The following is an 18,559-nucleotide window of genomic DNA, read 5'->3' as shown; positions in this document are numbered from 1 at the left end:
AAAAAATCATTGGCTCTCAGCTGATCGCTCGGACGCCATAATGGTGACGTCATAAATATGAGCACCATAAATACAACGTCATCGAGGTCACTTCCGACAAACTTTGCAGTCAACATGGCGATCAGTTTCCTCAAACACAAGGCCTCGCTCGTCAAAGCATGGCAAGATGTGCTGGACGACAAGAACGACGTCAATTGGTATGTATCAGTACCGAGACTGTATATGGTCTAGATGGGGTTATTTTGAGGGACTTCGTTTAAATTGTTTTTTGTTTTGTTGGACGAAAGGGGTGTGACCCTGTTTCCTGATTTATGCTAAAAGTTTGGTTACTTCCGCCTTTATAAAACTTAATATTTTCTACTTCATCCTTGCTTGTATTGCCCGCAACCAGTTTATGAGATTTAAAATGTTGGTAGACATACTCAAATTTTGTCGATGTTGACGATGCACAGACTGGTGACGCTCGTCCCATGACTCACCTTGTCTCTCGCGGTAGTATCTACAGTCCGGATGAATGTGCTTTCAGATCCACGCTATATTTTGCAGTACTCCCGGAATATATATCAGACATATTCATGTTCACTGTAGCATGGACCTCCATGATTGCAGTGTCAAATGGGTTGATCACCACTCTAAAATATGCAACTTCTGAGATCAGCAGTTTTGTGATCTTGTATAATACGGGGAATTTGTGAAAATCAACGTTGATATCAGCTTGGTGCCTGTGCGTGGGGTGAAGGTAATGAGTCACCTGTTTTGGTTTATGAAATCATAATTTTATTTATGTATTTGCTTAACTGTAAAACCATTTATTTTCACTATTGTGATGTTTTGAGCATATTCACTGTGTTTTAATTTCACGAAATTGTCAACAAAACAATGAGATTTATTGTTATTTCACATGTTCACATAGATTTAATATAGCAGATTTTATTTATCAGTGCAAATAGTGATATCAAAACCCAGTGAATAATAATATTCAAAAAATAAATGTGGTCAAAATAAGTCATATTTTAATAATCCAGTATACATTAAATACAATTTTTGGTTTGTATCAATGACCAAGCAGAATTTACTTTTTCTTGTTACATCACTGGAAAGCCTTGTGTACCAGTGATACATCTAAATGACATAAAACATGTATTGAAGCGTGGTGGTCGTCTCACCGCGTCGCACCGCACCACACTTGTACAAGATATTGTTCCCATATAAACAAAGATGGTGATTGATTATTACACAATTACAAAAAAATTATTCCAAAAAAAAAGACTAGTAAGGTGTAACTAATCACTTAATTTTAACGGGTTGAAGAAGTCAAAGTTGGTATTTGCAGTCAGATGAATTAACACTGGGAGAGTGCATTGGAAAATCACTGTTTAGCACAGTTTAAAATTATCGCCCACCAGTACTTTCATCAAAGATGAGTAACTTTTCATTCCGATTGGTAACAATTAAAACTAATTTAAATGTTGATTTTCATGGTCTGCTTCAAGTAAGATTTTAAGAATGCAATTTTAATTCTGTTGAACACCTGTTCCTCTATTCCGATGGCTGATTCAATGATTATAAAACAAAATATGTAATTATCTTATCAGCAGAATATTGATTTTATTCGCATAAATCTAGTTCTTTAGTTCTAGTTACACATATTTTATGCAAATTAATTTATTATTTTCAACTAGGGCCGTGTTTGGATATGATGGCAAGACGTATGAACTCAAAGTGGTTGAAACGGGAGGTAAGTTTTTCGTTACTAATGGATTCAGTATGCGTTGTTTTATGTCAATGAATGTATGCTGACGTCTTAATTCAATCACAGAAGGAAGTATTCAGTGAGATGTGGTTGACATCAGTACTTCCCTCTTTAGGCCTTTCAAATCACCAAATGAAATGAAATGCTTGCATAGTTGTGTGAAATCAATAATGAATGACAAAATGTCTCTAAAAGACGCTTAAGCTGCATTTTTAATAATAATATATTGAATGTTTATGCAACTTATATGGAAACAGCATATAATCAAAAAAAAATTTATTTACCAGTTTTTTATGCACTACTATTAAGGTATATTTACATGCCTTATTGTTTTCATTCAAGGGATGAAACATTTATGAAAAAATCCTGCACCCTATTTTGAATGTTTTTCTTTTTTCATGAACCATTTTGAAATTGCTCGAATGATAATTCAGTAAAGATCAAGCATTGAGTCTGAACCAGTCTAGAAGGACAAATTCATAGTACATTGACTGCCACCTGTGTTTGATTTCATTGACTATCAATACCAATTAATATACATTTTGAATACATCACACCTATAGATGACCTTGACGAGATGGTTGATGAATTAAATGGCAGTAAAGTTATGTACGCTTTCTGTAGAGTATTGGATCCGAATACCAACCTGCCTAAATATGTACTCGTGAATTGGGTAAGTATAGTAGTATGCTCATGCTGATTAACATATTGACTTGTTGTTGGATTTGATCAGTCACATTCTGACATGAGACAACTTGAAAATCACTTATTCAATATTCCAACAAACATTGCAAAACACACCTTTATTATCGTTTCAACGTTATAACTAAATTTTCTATATAAAAATCATTAATATTTTGATTTTCTAGAGTGGTGAAGGTGCTCCTATTGATAGAAAAGGTACCTGCGCCCGGCATTACAGGGACGTAGCTGGCCTGTTTAGGGTAAGAGAATTTTTTCTTTTCAAAGATGTAGTTAAAAAATTATAAGTGCTATAGTTGTTGTGCATAATGTTCAATATGGATCAGCATGATGATGTGATTATTTTAATTGCTACAAAATATGTTTCACATGTGATTTCTTTTTTTTCAAAATTAAGGGTGCCCATGTTACCATCAACGCCAGGACAGAAGACGATGTTGACGAAAATGAACTAAAGAAAAAAGTAGAAAAAGCTTCTGGAGCAAATTACAGTTTTCATAAAGAGAAACCACGACCTGTTCCTGAACCAAAACCAGTTGGATCAGTTTATATAAAAACACGTGCTGATTTAGAGATCAAAACATCCAGCCGAGATACATTCTGGAATAAAACACATGTAAGTTAATTGTAATTATTATATACTTCCCAACAAGAACTTTCAAAATTAACTAAAATTAAAATGACCAAGGTTGGATACACCAAGAATATTCTTGGACCCTTACTCTGAATATGTTGTATACATGTGTTAAAATATGTGGCGCAAACTCGTAATATCATTAATATTTTCATTTTTCAATTAAAAATTCCCACACACTGAATATTGACTCATTTGATATAGTGGCCCCCTACTCTGAATACCTTGCATATTTTATAACAAAAATCTAAATTTGAATGTTGTGCAAAATTTGCTGTGAATATCTTCTGTACTCATCTCTCATATTTTATGTACATTTTTAGAAGGAAGATAAAGAAAGATTGGAGGCAGAGAGTCAGCAGAAAAAACAACAACTTGCTAAGATGGATCAAGAAAGGAGAGCCAGGGAGTCTAAGGAGGCAGCAGACAGAGATCGTCAAATGTCAGAACGAATGAAACAAGTGCAATCCATGAAGTAAGAAGCTGTTTGTTGAATTTTGCTGAATTACCCTATTCATGTTTCATTAGTTTGTGTGTGTATGAGTGTGAGGGTGAAGTGGGGTGCAATATGTAACATAATACATCTATCTAGTCCACTGAATATGAGAAATATTATGGAAAAATCAGATGGTGATGTTGCATTCACATGTTAATAGGCTGCTAAATCTCATTATTATTATAGGGCAAAAGAACAACAAGAAAATGAACATAAAAAGGAAGAAGAGAAACAAAAATGGGTTTGTATTTATCACTTTGTTTTTTTAATTTACAGTGAAATTTATGAAGACACCTTTTACCTTGGAAGATTCTCACTCAAATCCAAAGAATATACTTTCATTCCCCATAGAAACTTTGCAGGTTTTATTCACTCGTATGCCAATTTATTACCGTGCATAGTGACTGGTCAAGTTATTTTCAACCCTCGTTTGAAATTTATAAAACATTTATGAATATTTTATCTTATCGTCAAGAAATTCATTTCTAATGTTGATGATCTAGCGTTCATGATTCAAGGCGAGGACATCGCCCTGTCTTGTTTTTAAGTCATGTCAAGACACCATGATTGCTTGTTTTGGTGAACTGTAAAACATACAGAGCTTCACAGAACTTGTTGTTACATACACTAAAAACTGATACTACCCAATACAGTAGTTGTGAAATGCTGCAAATCTGTTTTTGTTATGGCCAGTCCCTTAACGAATGAAAAGGTTGCTCTCTATGTTGTTGTTCATTTTACTAACTGATTACTTATTGCTTGTAGGAAGCACAAATGGCAGAAGATCAGAGAGAAGCAGCAGCTAGACACAAAAGGGGATCTGAACACACATCTGTAAGTAAATACATTTTTCAAATTTGAGAAAAAATTCATTTTATAAGTGACTTTGGCCTAACACAATTACATGAAACTTTCATGGTAACTAAAATGTGCTATACAATTTAGTATTAAACTTGTTATTACAGGAAGCAGCTCAAATGATTCAAGCAAGAAAAAATGACCCAAAAGCATTCTTTGAACAAAAATCAGTGGCAGCACCATTAAGACCAGCTGCTAGACCACCACCCAAAGTAATTAGAGATGCTCCACCTGGAGCACCACCACCAGTTGCTTCTGAGCCAGCCAGGCCACCTGCAAGGCCAGCAGCTCAACCACCACCGCCTCCTGCTGCTGCAATGTCAACTCCATCGCCCAAGCCTGAACCTGAGCCTGAACCTGAGCCTGAACCAGAATATGAACTGGAACCACAACCAGAAGCTCAGTATGAGTTAGAACCACAACCGGTGTATGAGTTAGAACCACAACCGGAATATGAGATCGAACCACAGGAGGAAGTTGAATATGAGCTAGAACCACAACCAGACGCTCCATATGAACCGGAGCCAGCTCCACCAGTTCCATCTCAGCCTATTCCTAAAATGGTACCACCTCCTACTTATAGGCAAGATTCTGAAGAACCTGAAGAAGATGATGAAGATTGGGGAGGTGAGTTACCATGGAAATAATTATGTGATAACATTTTTGCACATTAGTTGGCATTTACAATACAAGCAAAATGAACGTGTATTGGAGAACATGGAAGAGGCTGGTTCTTTAAATGGACGATTTTTCTTTGGCGTTGGGAAAATTCTGTTTATTGTCTCCTACTAAGACTATCGGGGTATATTTAACTAGAATTGTTGAATTTTTAGCTCAAAAATGTGTCCGTTGAAATATTTGAGAAATAATACACATGTTTTCCATGGCAACGTTTTGGTTGTGTAGAGTCTGGTAATCGCCTCTGAAATTGAATAGAATTGTGTATTGAGCCTTATATGTAGGGCTATATGGTATTCAATCTCATGATATGCCGATGACCAAAAGTTTGTGTGTGACATTTTATTCCCTGTTTTGACCTCCATGTGTGTGCATGTCTGCATCTCCACTCGTATCACAGACATGCCTGGTCTGATCACATTCTTACCTCAGATTTTTTCCTTAATTTTTTTCTATTTTACAAATTAAAAAAAAAATGCATGATGACATGTAATGGATGTCAATGTAATTGCATTTTTGAAAATAATATATCATGAAAGTTGCTGTGATAGTGGTAATAATCCAGCATAAAAACACCCCAATAGAGCAAACATTCAGGGAATCAGCTCACATAAATCATACCGATATGTACATTTTTGATTTGCACTTTTGTAGAGCAAGAGGCTGCATATGACATTCCTAAAGCCCCGGCGGCGGCGGCCCAATCACCACAAGAAGAGGATCCTTATGAGGCAGCACCAGATTATGAAGAACCACCAGAATCACAGGCAGAAGAATATGCTTCAATCTCTGACAAAGGAGTATGTGCCACTGCTCTCTATGATTATCAAGCAGGTAAATAGATCAATATGTTTTTGGGGATGACTGTAAGAGATGAACTGCAATGTGAAACACAATTTTTTTTTGGTTACTCTGTATGTGTGTATGCATGTATGTCTGTTCCACAGATATCTTATGAATGACTTGCAAAATTTCAATGGAACTTGTTACATAGGTGCTCTGGAACAACATCTGTACAGACCTAAATTAATAAACGCTGCTCGGACCGATAAATATGATATATAGAAGATAATATTTGGTAATCGTAGACCTAAATAACTATTAAAAATAGCTAGACGTTTCGAGCAATGGCTCTTTATCGATAGCATAGAAGAAAATGTCAGATCAAACAAACATGTGAGACCTGATTAGTTTTTGGTTGAAATGCATATTAATTACCTAATTTGTATAATAATTAGTAAAAATTTTTTTATTGAATTCTATGAAACCTGGTACATAGGTGCTCAAGAATAAACTGACTTGGTTATAGTTCTTGGTTGAAATTCATGAATAATTAATAATCTAATATGCATAATAATTAGCAATGTTTAGCAATTTAAAAACTATCTCATGAACCACTTTCTATGAAACTTCTATGCTTTGGGGTAAGCCACATGCATGTTAGGTTATGGTGGAATTTGGTGCATACTAATTAATTTGCATAAATTAACTGATTCCCGGTACCACTAATCAAAATAAATTAAACTTGGTGCTTTGGAATGATCCACAGATCTGATAAATTTATGGTTGAAATACGTGCATATTAATTATCTAATTTGCATGAAATTAAGTAATTTTCTGATGTCTCCATTAACTCAGATCAAATTTATTCATTTTGTTCTCAGTTAATATAGTATTATAAACTTCTGTACATTACTGTGAGGCAAGTTGCTTTCAAATTGTGCATCTCAAGAAACAAAACTATATTAGGCAACAGGCATCTGGTTTATATAAATATATGCATTTCTTATTTGTACTCAATATCTCTAATAACCTTCAAGCCCACAGGAGTACTTTCTAAGGTTTCTTTGATCTAAGTTGAGTAGTCCAAATGCATTACTAAATTAATCAAATACAATTACACTATGTTTTTGCATTCATCAGTTTGTCTTTGTGGGTATGTGCCACACATAAATTGAGCAATATAGGTGTCTGCTAAGGCTGAATGGACTACAGGCTCTTAAAACAGGCATCACAGCCGACTTCCACAACATTTTTTTTAATTTCAAGTCCAGCAGATCTGTTCAGATTTTATATACCGGTATGATGGAAATCAAAACACTTGGTTTTTTGATCAGTTTCAATCCTAGGTACTCAAATCAATACCATCTCCAAATGAGTGAGACTGCTGACATTCATATTAGCTGAACTTGACTGCATTCGTTGATACTACATGTAGGCCTGTATTGTAGAGGTCTCAGATACTGTACAAATCATCCCCTCTCGGAGTGCTTCTGTGACATGAAAGATTGAATTAAAGCGTCAATATAGTTTTGATCTGAAGTACGAGAATAACAATTAGATATTAATTCTAGCAAATGAGTACACAATCAAAGTTTTTGATATAAACCACTTTCCCAGAGGCAGCAAGACTGGGGTGCAGAAATATGTCTGCTTTGTCATGGCGGGAGATACAAACATGTCAGTTTGCTGATAGTCGATAGAGAGGAATTTTATTTTTGTCACCTTGATTGGTACACCCAATATCATGCATGCAAGTTTATGTTACAGTCCAAAACTGTATGTTTGTGCATGCAAAATGCCGCTTCTTCGACTATCAAGAAAATGGTCTATTTCTTTCACCCATTAACAGAAGCATTTGTCACTAGAGGGCGCTGTTTATAGAAATATTGTATTCAGGGGTAAGAAGAGAGGATTTTCAAGCCCTGGTGTATGGTTGTAATATATCAATGTTTGTTTTTTTCCAACAGCGGATGAAACAGAGATAACCTTTGATCCTGGTGACATCATCACGAATATAGAAAAAATTGATTCTGGTTGGTGGCAAGGTGTCGGTCCAGACGGTTCTTTTGGCATGTTTCCATCAAATTATGTAGAAGAAATATGAATTTTATCAGTTACATTTTTTTCAGTCAGTGAGTGTAGAACTGTAGAATATTACTTGACTCACTGTCTTAGAACATCACTGGTGTCAGAACTGCATGTTACGTGTACGCATTTTACTGTTGTATTATTTGCACACATATGTATTATAATCAGTTCATTCAAGAAACATAAACATTGCTCAAGATCGTAAATAATACTTTATAGTCAAATAAATTTATTGCCCTTTAAAATGACAAGCCCAACACATAATTTTGACAATATTTTGTTCTTTAAAAACTGGTCGCTATCAATACATGAACAATTTGGGCTGCACAAGTGTCGTTCTGATTGCAGTGTCATTTTCAAAATCAAATCAAATGTTCACTGTCTCGTAACAATTTGTGAAAATAAGAAATTTTAATTGAGTACTTATTCTCACACAGAATTCACTTTTATGTAACGATCATTTATCAACAATAAAAAAAACAGAAGAAAAACAAGATTTGAAATTGAATAATCCAGTTAGAGTACAGTCCTCTTTAGGGGAAGTTTTAATTATTCAGCGCTTCCAACGATTCTGTCTGTTCCACAATTTCAACAAAGTTACACAGCATATGTTAATAAACAAGACTGTATATTTCACTTTGTTTCAGTTTCAGTAACTTTGTTTCACTTTTGTAAGTACCAAGAATTAGGGAAATCATGGATGATGTTATATAAATGGGACCCCCACAGATTCTTATTCATAGACATATGAGGAATTACCCATAATGCCTATTATATATACACGTCAGATTTTGATTTAATCCTCGTTCCTCTGAATACCAAAGTCAACTTTTGTCACAAAATAAACTTTTTCCATAATTTTTCAAGACTTTCGACTATTGAAGTGCGGTGGTCATCGCTCTGCGCGTGTTTGAATTTCATGTAAATATACAATGTATTTTACACGCGTTGTATACGTCGCTATGAGTCCCATTTCGAACAGTACGCGGCACGACGACTGCAGCCCTTTATGTTCAAAATTAACAAGAAAGTATGCGAAATGTTCAACCAAAATTTTGGCACAAAAATTATGTGATTTAAGGGCAGAAGACACCGTACCACTAGTGTTTATTATACATGTACATTTTAACACTTATGCATGTCGCCCAAAATTCAGTGCAAATATTTTCCCATTTTGTAAAAATGTTCACTAAATTTCATCATCCTTTGGACCACCTGAACAGTTTCTGATATTGCTTTTAGGTTTTAATCAAAAGGTTTGTCAATTTATCGGTATATCAACATTGCATGTGGGGAAGAACAGACTACAAAATAATTTTGTACACTGTGACAAAAGTTGACAATGATTGCACTGATTAATCATTTAATTAAACTTAACAATTTCTTTAAAATTATCAGTCAACTTGAACTGACTACTGTAGAATACTTTATTTTCGCTTGGAATTAATTTTCGCTGAAAAAATGATTAAGTGAAAATAAAATCCAGCGAATATACATTTTCCCTGTATTTTACATTCAACTCATCAAAAATCTGTGAATAAATACTATACAAAACAAAAAAAGTCAGTCTTCTCAGCGAAAATTAATTTCAGCTAAAATAAAGTATTTTACAGCTTTTCTGTGGTGAATGCTTGCACAATTTGTGATATCATTTTTTTTATGAGACAGTGTACCTTTAATGCTAGAAATTTTGTAAGGTTTTATGAAGTATATATGGAACTGTCTAATCTTGAAGAAATTAATATTTTTTACTGTAAGGCAGTGCATACAACTTTAATTCTATAAATTTATAAAGTTACCTGCTTCTTCTCTGGAATTGATGTCAGTTTTTTCAGGCGACTGTGAGACAATTCCTGGTTGATGAATCACGTCAACTTGTATTGTTTTCCTGACAATACACTTTAGTACTAGAAATTTACCTCTTGAAAGACAACATTTTTTTTCGTTTTCTTTTAGTATTTGTATCACACTTCATATTTTACATTCTGTACATTTCTCAGTCATTGTACATCAAGACAATAATTTCATATTATTTCGAAGAAATATGATCTACTCTTATGAAGATTTATGTGAACAGAACTTGAATCAGTCGTGCATAACATACTTATTGATAAGTAGCATGAAATATGGAGAAAACAAGAGAACTGATATTCTTGTATTAAATGTATTGTAAATTATGGAATTTTTGAATGTGAACACGAAGATAGTTGAAGTTGCAAATGAGCCAAATAAAATGTGGGTGATGACAATTTTACAAATATCTTTTTTTTTATATGTAACCGATTCTAAAAATTATTAAATTACAAAATAATAAATGACTGCAAATATTAAATGATTATTATTGAGAAATAAATTTTATGTGATTACAAAACTCACAAGTATATAGAAGTGGTAATCTTAACACCCACATCACTGTATGCTACCAGTAAGGTCACCTGTTATCACCTGTTTGTAGAGGGGGTTTATGCAAGGGTTACCCACAAATCTGTTCATGACCTCACTTGTTTCAAACAGCTCTACAAACAAGTGATATTCTCATTGTCACCACCTGGTGGCGCTACAACTCATATTTGCCCAATTCTTGATTCCCAAACTGAAAGCACATTTATTGTTTTTGCGATTCTAACAAAAGTACCATCATCTTTCAGCTAAATTTGCAGACCATTCAAACATGCAATTATCTTGAGAAATGTTTTTATATTTATGGAGTTGAAAAACTGTTTTCAGTTTATTTTTTTTGCAAGAAAACATTTTTTCAACTGGTAATACATGTTTCTCAGCTGTCTTGTATTGTATACCTACCTGACCTTTTTTTGTTTAATACCATCCACACTCACTCCACAATCTTTTACATTTTTTTCCCATGTATGCCCTGTGTCTTTCAGAGTTGCCTGCCATTGTTGACTTCATCATTGCAGTACACTATAGGTGTTCTAGTACAGCTCAACTCTTCATAGACAAAAATGCAAAAACCTAAAGAACCAGGGCTATTTGAGCCAATGATTCTAACTACCCAAAATACAAAAAATTTAGTTTTTTAAATCAAATAGTAAAAGACATTATTTTCAACCACCTGGTATTAACAATATTGGGAATGTTGACCCAGCTGAATATTCACACTAAGCGTACCAGTCCTCCATTTTAAAATCAGTTGGTTTATGCCTAAATTCCACTCGGGCTCTTGTATGAAATAAATTCAAGCATTGGATCCCTTGCAAAAAAAAAGCACTCACAGCAAAGCAGCTATATACATATCTGGTACTCATTCTGGTACATTTCTCATTGTACTACTGGTTTTAGGAGGTTTTTCACCACCATCCAATATATTATCTGTATTCCAATGGTCTTGTAGAATTGTATATTCTGAACATGGTTTTTAATCATTCGTTTTTCACGAATCACAAACGTCTGGTGGCCAAGTGGAAGCCACACTTGATTGTGTAACTTGATGATTTGTTGCTATGGTCGGCAATGCAACTAGCACATGTTGTACATGGACTTTCTATCCTTGATTTTCCGATTAGAAAAATAAGATATTGGAGAGGTCTACAATTACCAATTTTAATTCACTTGAATCACCCTGTAAAATCATTTTCAACCACACTCTGCATGTAATCTCACTCATTGAATAAATAAATTGATTCCACTGCAAAAAATATTTATTTCATCTCAAAATATCACAATTTAATGAGAAGCTCAAAGATTGATCCTGCATTTCATGACAAAAATAACAAACAAACAAAAACAGTATATTGTCTCACTTGTTTGAAATACTTGCATATATTTTGATTCATTATCAAGTATGTCACATCACAGAAAGCAGAGTTCAGTTCTTTTGTTTGATGTAAGCAAAAACTATTTATCATTTGGCGTTCCATACATCATCTCATACATGTTAGAACACATTGCTACCTCTTCCGGCGTTTTCAAATACTGATCCATTTCGGAATCAGGAATATCTAGTTCTGTTAATTCTGGAGAACTGGAGACTGAGATACAGTCAGGTTCAACATGTATAGGTTCAGCCTCTCGTTTTCGTTTCTTATAACATGGTGGCTCAAAAATCATCTTCGGTTCATCAAGGACATCATCAGCACTCTCACTTGCATGTGCTTCTAATGCTCTTGATTTTAATGACTTCTCGTAATTTAAAATTTCATTCAAGTAACTAGAAATGTTTTTTTGTGTGACCATTTTATTATCAACCCATGGTATTTGATGTGCTAATATCAAAAGCGTTTGCTGGATTTCCTTGACTTTCTTTAAGATGTTACAATAACTACCAATGCCATGTACAGCACAGAAGTTTTTGAAACCAACATTTTTGACACTAACATTAATCTGAGATTTCCAAACAATGTACACAGCAGCTGTGGCGACTGGTTCAGCCGCACGCCCAGAGCTAATCCAAGCATCTTTTGCCAGCTGAAGCACCTTCATAGTTTTATTAACAAATTCAGGTTCTTCAAATCCAAACTTGTTGAGCAAATGTTTAACAACATCTTCAACACACACACTTGTAATCTGAATATCCAATTGTGATAGTAGTGATTTGTAAACAGAGTTGAAATCTTGACGCGAGCATTGAATTAAATCACAAATAAATGCAATCGTAACAGGCCAGTTTTCCTGACGGCATGATATATACACGCAACAGCCATTCAAGACGTGTTTCTTCTTGGTCATATAGTTTTTAAAGCAATCTATATTATACGCCTTTTCGAACAACTCAGTAGATCTTTTTTGAAGTTCAGAAGACATCTTCATCAGTTTGCATAGCTCACTTATTTCTTTCAAACCAGCTTTGTGACCACACGATTTACGTTTTCTGTTCTGCCAATGGTATGCAGTAGCAACGGTGGAAGCTGAGTAAGAACCATCGCTAAATACAAAGCAGGCTGACGACTCTTTCTCTGCTTGGAAAGAGAGTTCTTCTACCACATTCCCACAGTTGGTACACACCTTGTGATCCTGACTAAAATGATGGTCTTCTTCGACCGCATTTTCACCACACTCAGAGCACAGTGAAGGCATGTTGTCAGCTTCTAATATATATAAAATGGGATTATTTATATTAAGCAATTATTCTGTACACAAACGATGAGGTTCAGATATAATCCATGGATGCTATTGCTTAGATGCCCTACCGTTTTGCCTTGGTGCCCTTAGAAAAATACGAATATTAATGAACAAAAAATACAAATAAACTAGGGCAATTTTATGAAATTTGATCTTGAAGTTAGGTGCCCAGTAGCTCTCAGCTACAATATTAAAGCCTTGACAACCTGATATCATTACTATTCCAATTAATGAAGAAAATTAGCATGGATGGCCCTATATTTTTCATTATTATATAAAAATTAATAAATTAAAAAAAAATTAATAATAATAAAATGAATAAAAGAATTAATATAATAACTGTGTTACACTACTATAATAGGAAACAATATGGTAATTTAAACAACAGCATATATCATCCTTTCTGCAGCGATACTATTAATTTAATACTTAATTTAATTTATGCAGTATAAAAGAATGTACAGTCTAAGACGAAATGAACTTCATCCTCAACCATAGAATCATATAATAAACTGTCAATGATGTAATTAGGCAATTGCGATTAAGCTCATTTGCGGCTCCGTCGATTACTACCTGTTAATATTCACTTATTTAACTTGCCCTTGATCGCATTGCGTTGCAAGTTGCATTATTCCATCTCGGGCCAAATGTACACAAACTCAGCGACTGGGAGAGAGCTACATTTACCTGATCCTGACCCAAATCTTGTTCTCTGGTACAACTATCAGTATCCCGTCATTCTTGAAGTGACGCCACACATAAGAAATCAGTGAAGATTGTAGTCTAGCCGCGCAAATAAGCAACGACCTACTGGGCTATATTGCTGACCACAGTCCCTCAACACCGTGTGTGTGCTGACGAAGCTACTACGATTTTCCTGAATCCTTGTGACAAAAATAGCGATGACCTTTCACCTAACTTGTATGTTTGTTTGTGTATGTATTGGTTTGTTCCACACTCCAATCACTGGCGGCGCTCTAACTTCTGTTACCTGCACACTTAAAAACTTATAACCCACCCAATGTATAGCACATGTCACTTATTACTTGCCAATTTATTAATTAATTTATTTATTTATTTATTTATCTATTTATGTTCAAGTTTGTCTGTAAACAAATCATTCACGGTGTAATGAAATTATTAAAAATGCTTGAAATGATGCAACCATTGATATACACGAAAAATACTAAAATCAATGCGATTTTAATGACATAACGTGACCGTGACACGGTAGAGGATCTGACAGAGTGGTATTGTCGTGTCAGTCTGAAAAAGAGCTCTAAAAAACGTGTGAAGGATATCACGAACGATTGACGTATAGTTGCAATTTAATGTGCTATCCTGGTGTCAACCAGGTTCGGTCGAACACAAACACTTGCAGGGGCGGATACATGATTTTTTAGGGGGGGTCCAAACTTTAAAATCGCCAGACTAAGTTAATGATTTTTTTATATTATACAAAAACAAATTGAATGCATTTTTCAACGGGGGGGGGGGGTCCGGACCCCAAGAACCCACCCCATAGATCCGCCACTGACCCAAAGTCCATTCGTTTGTGAATGAATCTTGGCCAGTGGGTTGGCCTTCCCATTGAGTCTGTGGGACACTCACTCAGGGTAGGGGTCGACCCTTTTGATGTTCAGCCGATCATGAGTCTGATGCGACAACCACTATGCTACCAGTGACCGTACAGTTCCTACTATATCAATAATTCACCGTGATTCAACTTTGATCTATAGCAATTTAAGCAAATGCAACAATATTTTTTTTATAGATATACAATATATAAAGACCCAAAAAGCTACCCTATTACATGAACTGGGAGGTGGTAGTGTTTTCATTCATTTATGTTCTGATATTACCGAACACGCATGGGATGCTTACGACTCGCGCAGCTGGCGTTTAATAAAACAATTTATTATATTTTGTAGAAATGATGGTGCTTATATAATTGTGATTTGCAGGACGATCTACTACTAACCACTGTACGATGACGTAGGATTGGACAATTTATGGGAATATTTGCTTTTGAATCAAATTAGGACATATGCATTCCTTATGTCTTTTAGTATTAGGCTAATCTTCATCAGTTGAGTGTTACACAAAATAATCGAATTATTGATTTAACTATCCGCATAGTTCGGGATTATGCCGAACATATTTTGCAGCAAAAATAAGTGCAGATCAACAATTGAATAGTGACATATTTTTAATTTTTATTAAATGGCTAAAATAAAGGAGTGTCTAGACTAGACTGACTTAAAGGAGGTCGGAACATTGTAGCCAATGATTATTATAAACATGATTAACAGAGATTACTCTAGTGCAAAAGTCACACTAGTAACTGCCCGGTGTTGATAAAAACGCACCATACGTTTGACGACAGATTCTAATTTCACGCAGGCAACTGATTGTTGACATTCTGACATAACTGACTGTAGTATACTGGACATATTAAATAGATCAAACGTGACATGTATCTTTGTACCAATTAATGGATTAGATTTCGCAAGCACAGTGATGCTCAACATAATTACTATTTTTAACATCGTACCAAATTAGGACACAGGAAACCCCAGACGTGTTCTATTCTAAGTATCCAATATTTATCAGTTGTTCCTTGTTTGCATATATGTATAAGATTAGCCTTATCAGTCACCTTATTCTGTCGAGTTATACTATATGTCATTGTGCAATTCGCGGTATTAAAAATTGTTAAAAATCGATATTTCTAATAGTCGCAATAGTCAAAAATGTTCAGAAAACGTTTGAGAATCAGAGAACAATTGTTAACACGTTTTTACTTTAAGTAGACGTTAAGGCCCATCCCAGATGTATATGGTGACGTAGAATCGGACATCACTTATTAATAACATATAAATACTAATTATGACACGGGAAACCCCGTTGGTGTCACCCAGATAAGAAGACCAATCTTTATAATTAGATCTATTCGCTTTCATCTATTTGCCGTATGAAATCCAAACTATATTTGACAGCAACTTTTCTTTATTAGTTTGACCATAGACCTTAGGTCTATGGTTTGACCAATTTTGGGGAGAATAGTCATTGCACATGACGTAGGTAGTTTTGATGTTTTTTTTTATATAATTGACTCTTGTTATCACGAATCTATACTCATTAGTAGAGGGAGGCACGGAGTTCGTTCGTTATCTCCGAAAGTTCATTATAAGTGAGTTCGTTACAGAGAGTACTGCATCGTTGTAGCATGACGGTTCAGGAAGAACAACTTGCAAAATATTCATAGAACAACAAATATTTAATCATACTGAATAAAATAAATAAAGTAAAATAAACAAAGAAAAGAATCGAGAAATTGAAAAATCCATTGAATAAAATAGTTGATTACTTGATAATTATAGAATTTTTTTTTTCATGTTTCAATATAGGGGTAAGCTGGGCACACATAATTATTACTATCTAACAATTATTGTAATGCGAGATTAACGTTTTTATAAATTTAAATCAGGAAAGTGTTTTTCAAGATTATTTACAATAAACATCTACATGATGTACACCTAAAGTTCAGAGTTATTTTGATGTAATTGATTGACAAATCTGGATGGAACAGTCACATGCAGTATATGTTGATTGTTTATGGACATTCTGTTGATGTTGTTCGGTATTCACGAATCTCGAACTGGCATCAGTGTGTGGTCATTCCTGTCATGCTTCCAGTCGTTCCTGCCCTAGACCGAGTATCGCCTTTCTTTGAACCATTGCTTCTGTTCTTCTGACGCACCTGATGTGTGCAGAGAGTACTGCATTGTTGTAAGTGTCTTTGTCAGCTGACACTTGTGTTCAATATATTTCACAGTATATGTTGGTTGTTGACAAGTCTCTCCACTGTTGTTCTGTTGACATCCGCAGACTGCTCACTGCCAAATTGTCCACCAGAAAGCATCTTTCAAACTACAGTGTCTGTCAGAGTATCAGGTTGCCAGTTGTCGGTTAAAACAAGTTGCCTGGTGAACTGTTGTTAATTCGTACATCCCGCTGAACATTTTGTTGTTAGGCTCCTCTATCCAGTTTTGCTTAAATCATTCGGTAATCGTGAATGACTAGGTATAAGTTAGTGACCATTTCCTGTTGTGCTTCCAGTCGTTCCTGCCCTGGGTCGACTATCGCCTTTCTTTGAACCATTGCTTCCTTTCTTCTGAGGTACCTTGGTGTGCAGAGGGTAGGAGAGGTAAGCGAATTCTAAACCAGACTGCATCGTTGTAAGTGTCTTCCTTCTCAGCTGACAGTTGTATTTTCTCTAGGAGTATAGCGCCAATGTTCAGCAGTGAAATGATTAGGAGTGTGTCCGTCTCTTCTTTTATACATGTCAGTGCTATCCCAGAGTTCATTTCTCCTGAAGTTTGCGCAACATCACTGATATGAAAAAACTGGTCTGGTCTAGTTAATCTAGCATGCACGAGTCAGGTGATATGTGATGAACTTTGAACTATTCACATTCGTACTAAATATTCAACGGTGTCTATTACCTATTACAATGAAATAATATCAACCCTCAATGTAAGAAGGTAACTTTAGACTCGGGTTTGAATTGCCAGTAAATATTATTTTGAGATTTACTAATAATTACATATACACTTAAGGGAGTTAGGTACACGTGGACGATGTGAGCAGACAATACGATTTGTTTATTTGGTGGAGAACTGTTTGCTTGGTGTAATCAAAGTGTTTTATTTGTGCAGTAAATATTTAGATATGTTGAGGTTACTGCTAATGTGGTCGACGAATTTCAGTGAATGCGTATATAAGTATGCACGTAGTCGTATTCATTTCCCTTAAATGACGTCATCCATTTCAAAGTTGCAGCCCCTTCCCATCTTCACTCTACTGATTTTTGGTTAATTAAAAGGAAAACTTGTAAATCTCTGTAAGGTCATAAACCTATTAATCATTATTGAATAGTATATTGTGTCATCTTTCAGTGATGTGTAAAATGTTAAAAACAATTAAAATAACAGTTTTTCTACGTTAATTATGTATGGAGTAGTAAATATCCATAGGTCGTTTTTATATAAAAAAAAAAACACTTAAATGTTGAAATTGTTTTTCTTTCTAGTTTTAAATTGCGAAATCTACATGACGTGGCGGCAGCGACAGCCACCTGACACAGCTCAGGGGTGCGGAAAACGTGTCATGATTTTTATCAGTTGGTTGTTGCGAAATGTGGCCCATGCTGGAATCGTTAAGTTAATGAATGCCTTAACTGGAAAGCCGTTTTAAATTCCAATTAATTTATTCTTGTTTTAACAAAATGTTATTGCATGCGTAGTACTCAGTAGGATCTGTAGATCTAGGGATGTAGACGCTATCGCTGATGGGTCCTTAACCACTCCTTATTACTTGTATTGAAATTCGTTTTAATCCACACATACTTATTTCACATGAACACGTGTCATTACTGTTTTTATAAAGCAAGAATGTTCAATTTAATCAGTCATAAATGCGTCAA

At 34.8% G+C, this 18,559-nt stretch overlaps 2 protein-coding genes across 2 annotated transcripts; one reads left to right on the top strand and one right to left on the bottom strand.

Annotated features, from left to right (window-relative positions):
- Nucleotides 1-70: 70 nt before the first annotated feature.
- Nucleotides 71-8,203, top strand: LOC100374625 (drebrin-like protein). The gene is made up of 11 exons (XM_002734895.3): nucleotides 71-197; nucleotides 1,683-1,738; nucleotides 2,317-2,426; nucleotides 2,623-2,697; nucleotides 2,853-3,071; nucleotides 3,413-3,564; nucleotides 3,772-3,826; nucleotides 4,351-4,419; nucleotides 4,551-5,070; nucleotides 5,776-5,955; nucleotides 7,872-8,203. Exons 1-11 carry the CDS (start codon nucleotides 115-117, stop codon nucleotides 8,006-8,008), a joined length of 1,656 nt encoding a protein of 551 aa, XP_002734941.1. The 5' UTR covers nucleotides 71-114; the 3' UTR covers nucleotides 8,009-8,203.
- Nucleotides 8,204-11,633: 3,430 nt separating this feature from the next.
- On the bottom strand, nucleotides 11,634-13,953 carry LOC100374773 (transcription factor IIIB 50 kDa subunit-like). Its single transcript, XM_002734896.4, has 2 exons — nucleotides 13,759-13,953; nucleotides 11,634-13,037 (listed from the first exon to the last, which is right to left on the bottom strand). The coding sequence occupies exon 2, from the start codon at nucleotides 13,024-13,026 to the stop codon at nucleotides 11,848-11,850; it is 1,179 nt and encodes a 392-aa protein (XP_002734942.1). The 5' UTR covers nucleotides 13,027-13,037; nucleotides 13,759-13,953; the 3' UTR covers nucleotides 11,634-11,847.
- Between the last annotated feature and the right edge of the window lie 4,606 nt (nucleotides 13,954-18,559).

This window comes from Saccoglossus kowalevskii, chromosome 10 (assembly GCF_978046115.1).
Source record: "Saccoglossus kowalevskii chromosome 10, keSacKowa6.1, whole genome shotgun sequence".
Classification (NCBI taxonomy): domain Eukaryota; kingdom Metazoa; phylum Hemichordata; class Enteropneusta; family Harrimaniidae; genus Saccoglossus; species Saccoglossus kowalevskii.
This window is presented reverse-complemented; position numbering and strand designations above follow the sequence as displayed.

Coding starts and splice junctions, on each gene's coding strand:
- LOC100374773 (XM_002734896.4), bottom strand. CDS start 13,026: ATGCCTTCACTGTGCTCTGAGTGTGGTGAAAATGCGGTCGAAGAAGAC.
- LOC100374625 (XM_002734895.3), top strand. CDS start 115: ATGGCGATCAGTTTCCTCAAACACAAGGCCTCGCTCGTCAAAGCATGG. Junction 2,427..2,622: donor AATATGTACTCGTGAATTGG/GTAAGTATAGTA, acceptor TTGATTTTCTAG/AGTGGTGAAGGTGCTCCTAT. Junction 2,698..2,852: donor ACGTAGCTGGCCTGTTTAGG/GTAAGAGAATTT, acceptor TTCAAAATTAAG/GGTGCCCATGTTACCATCAA.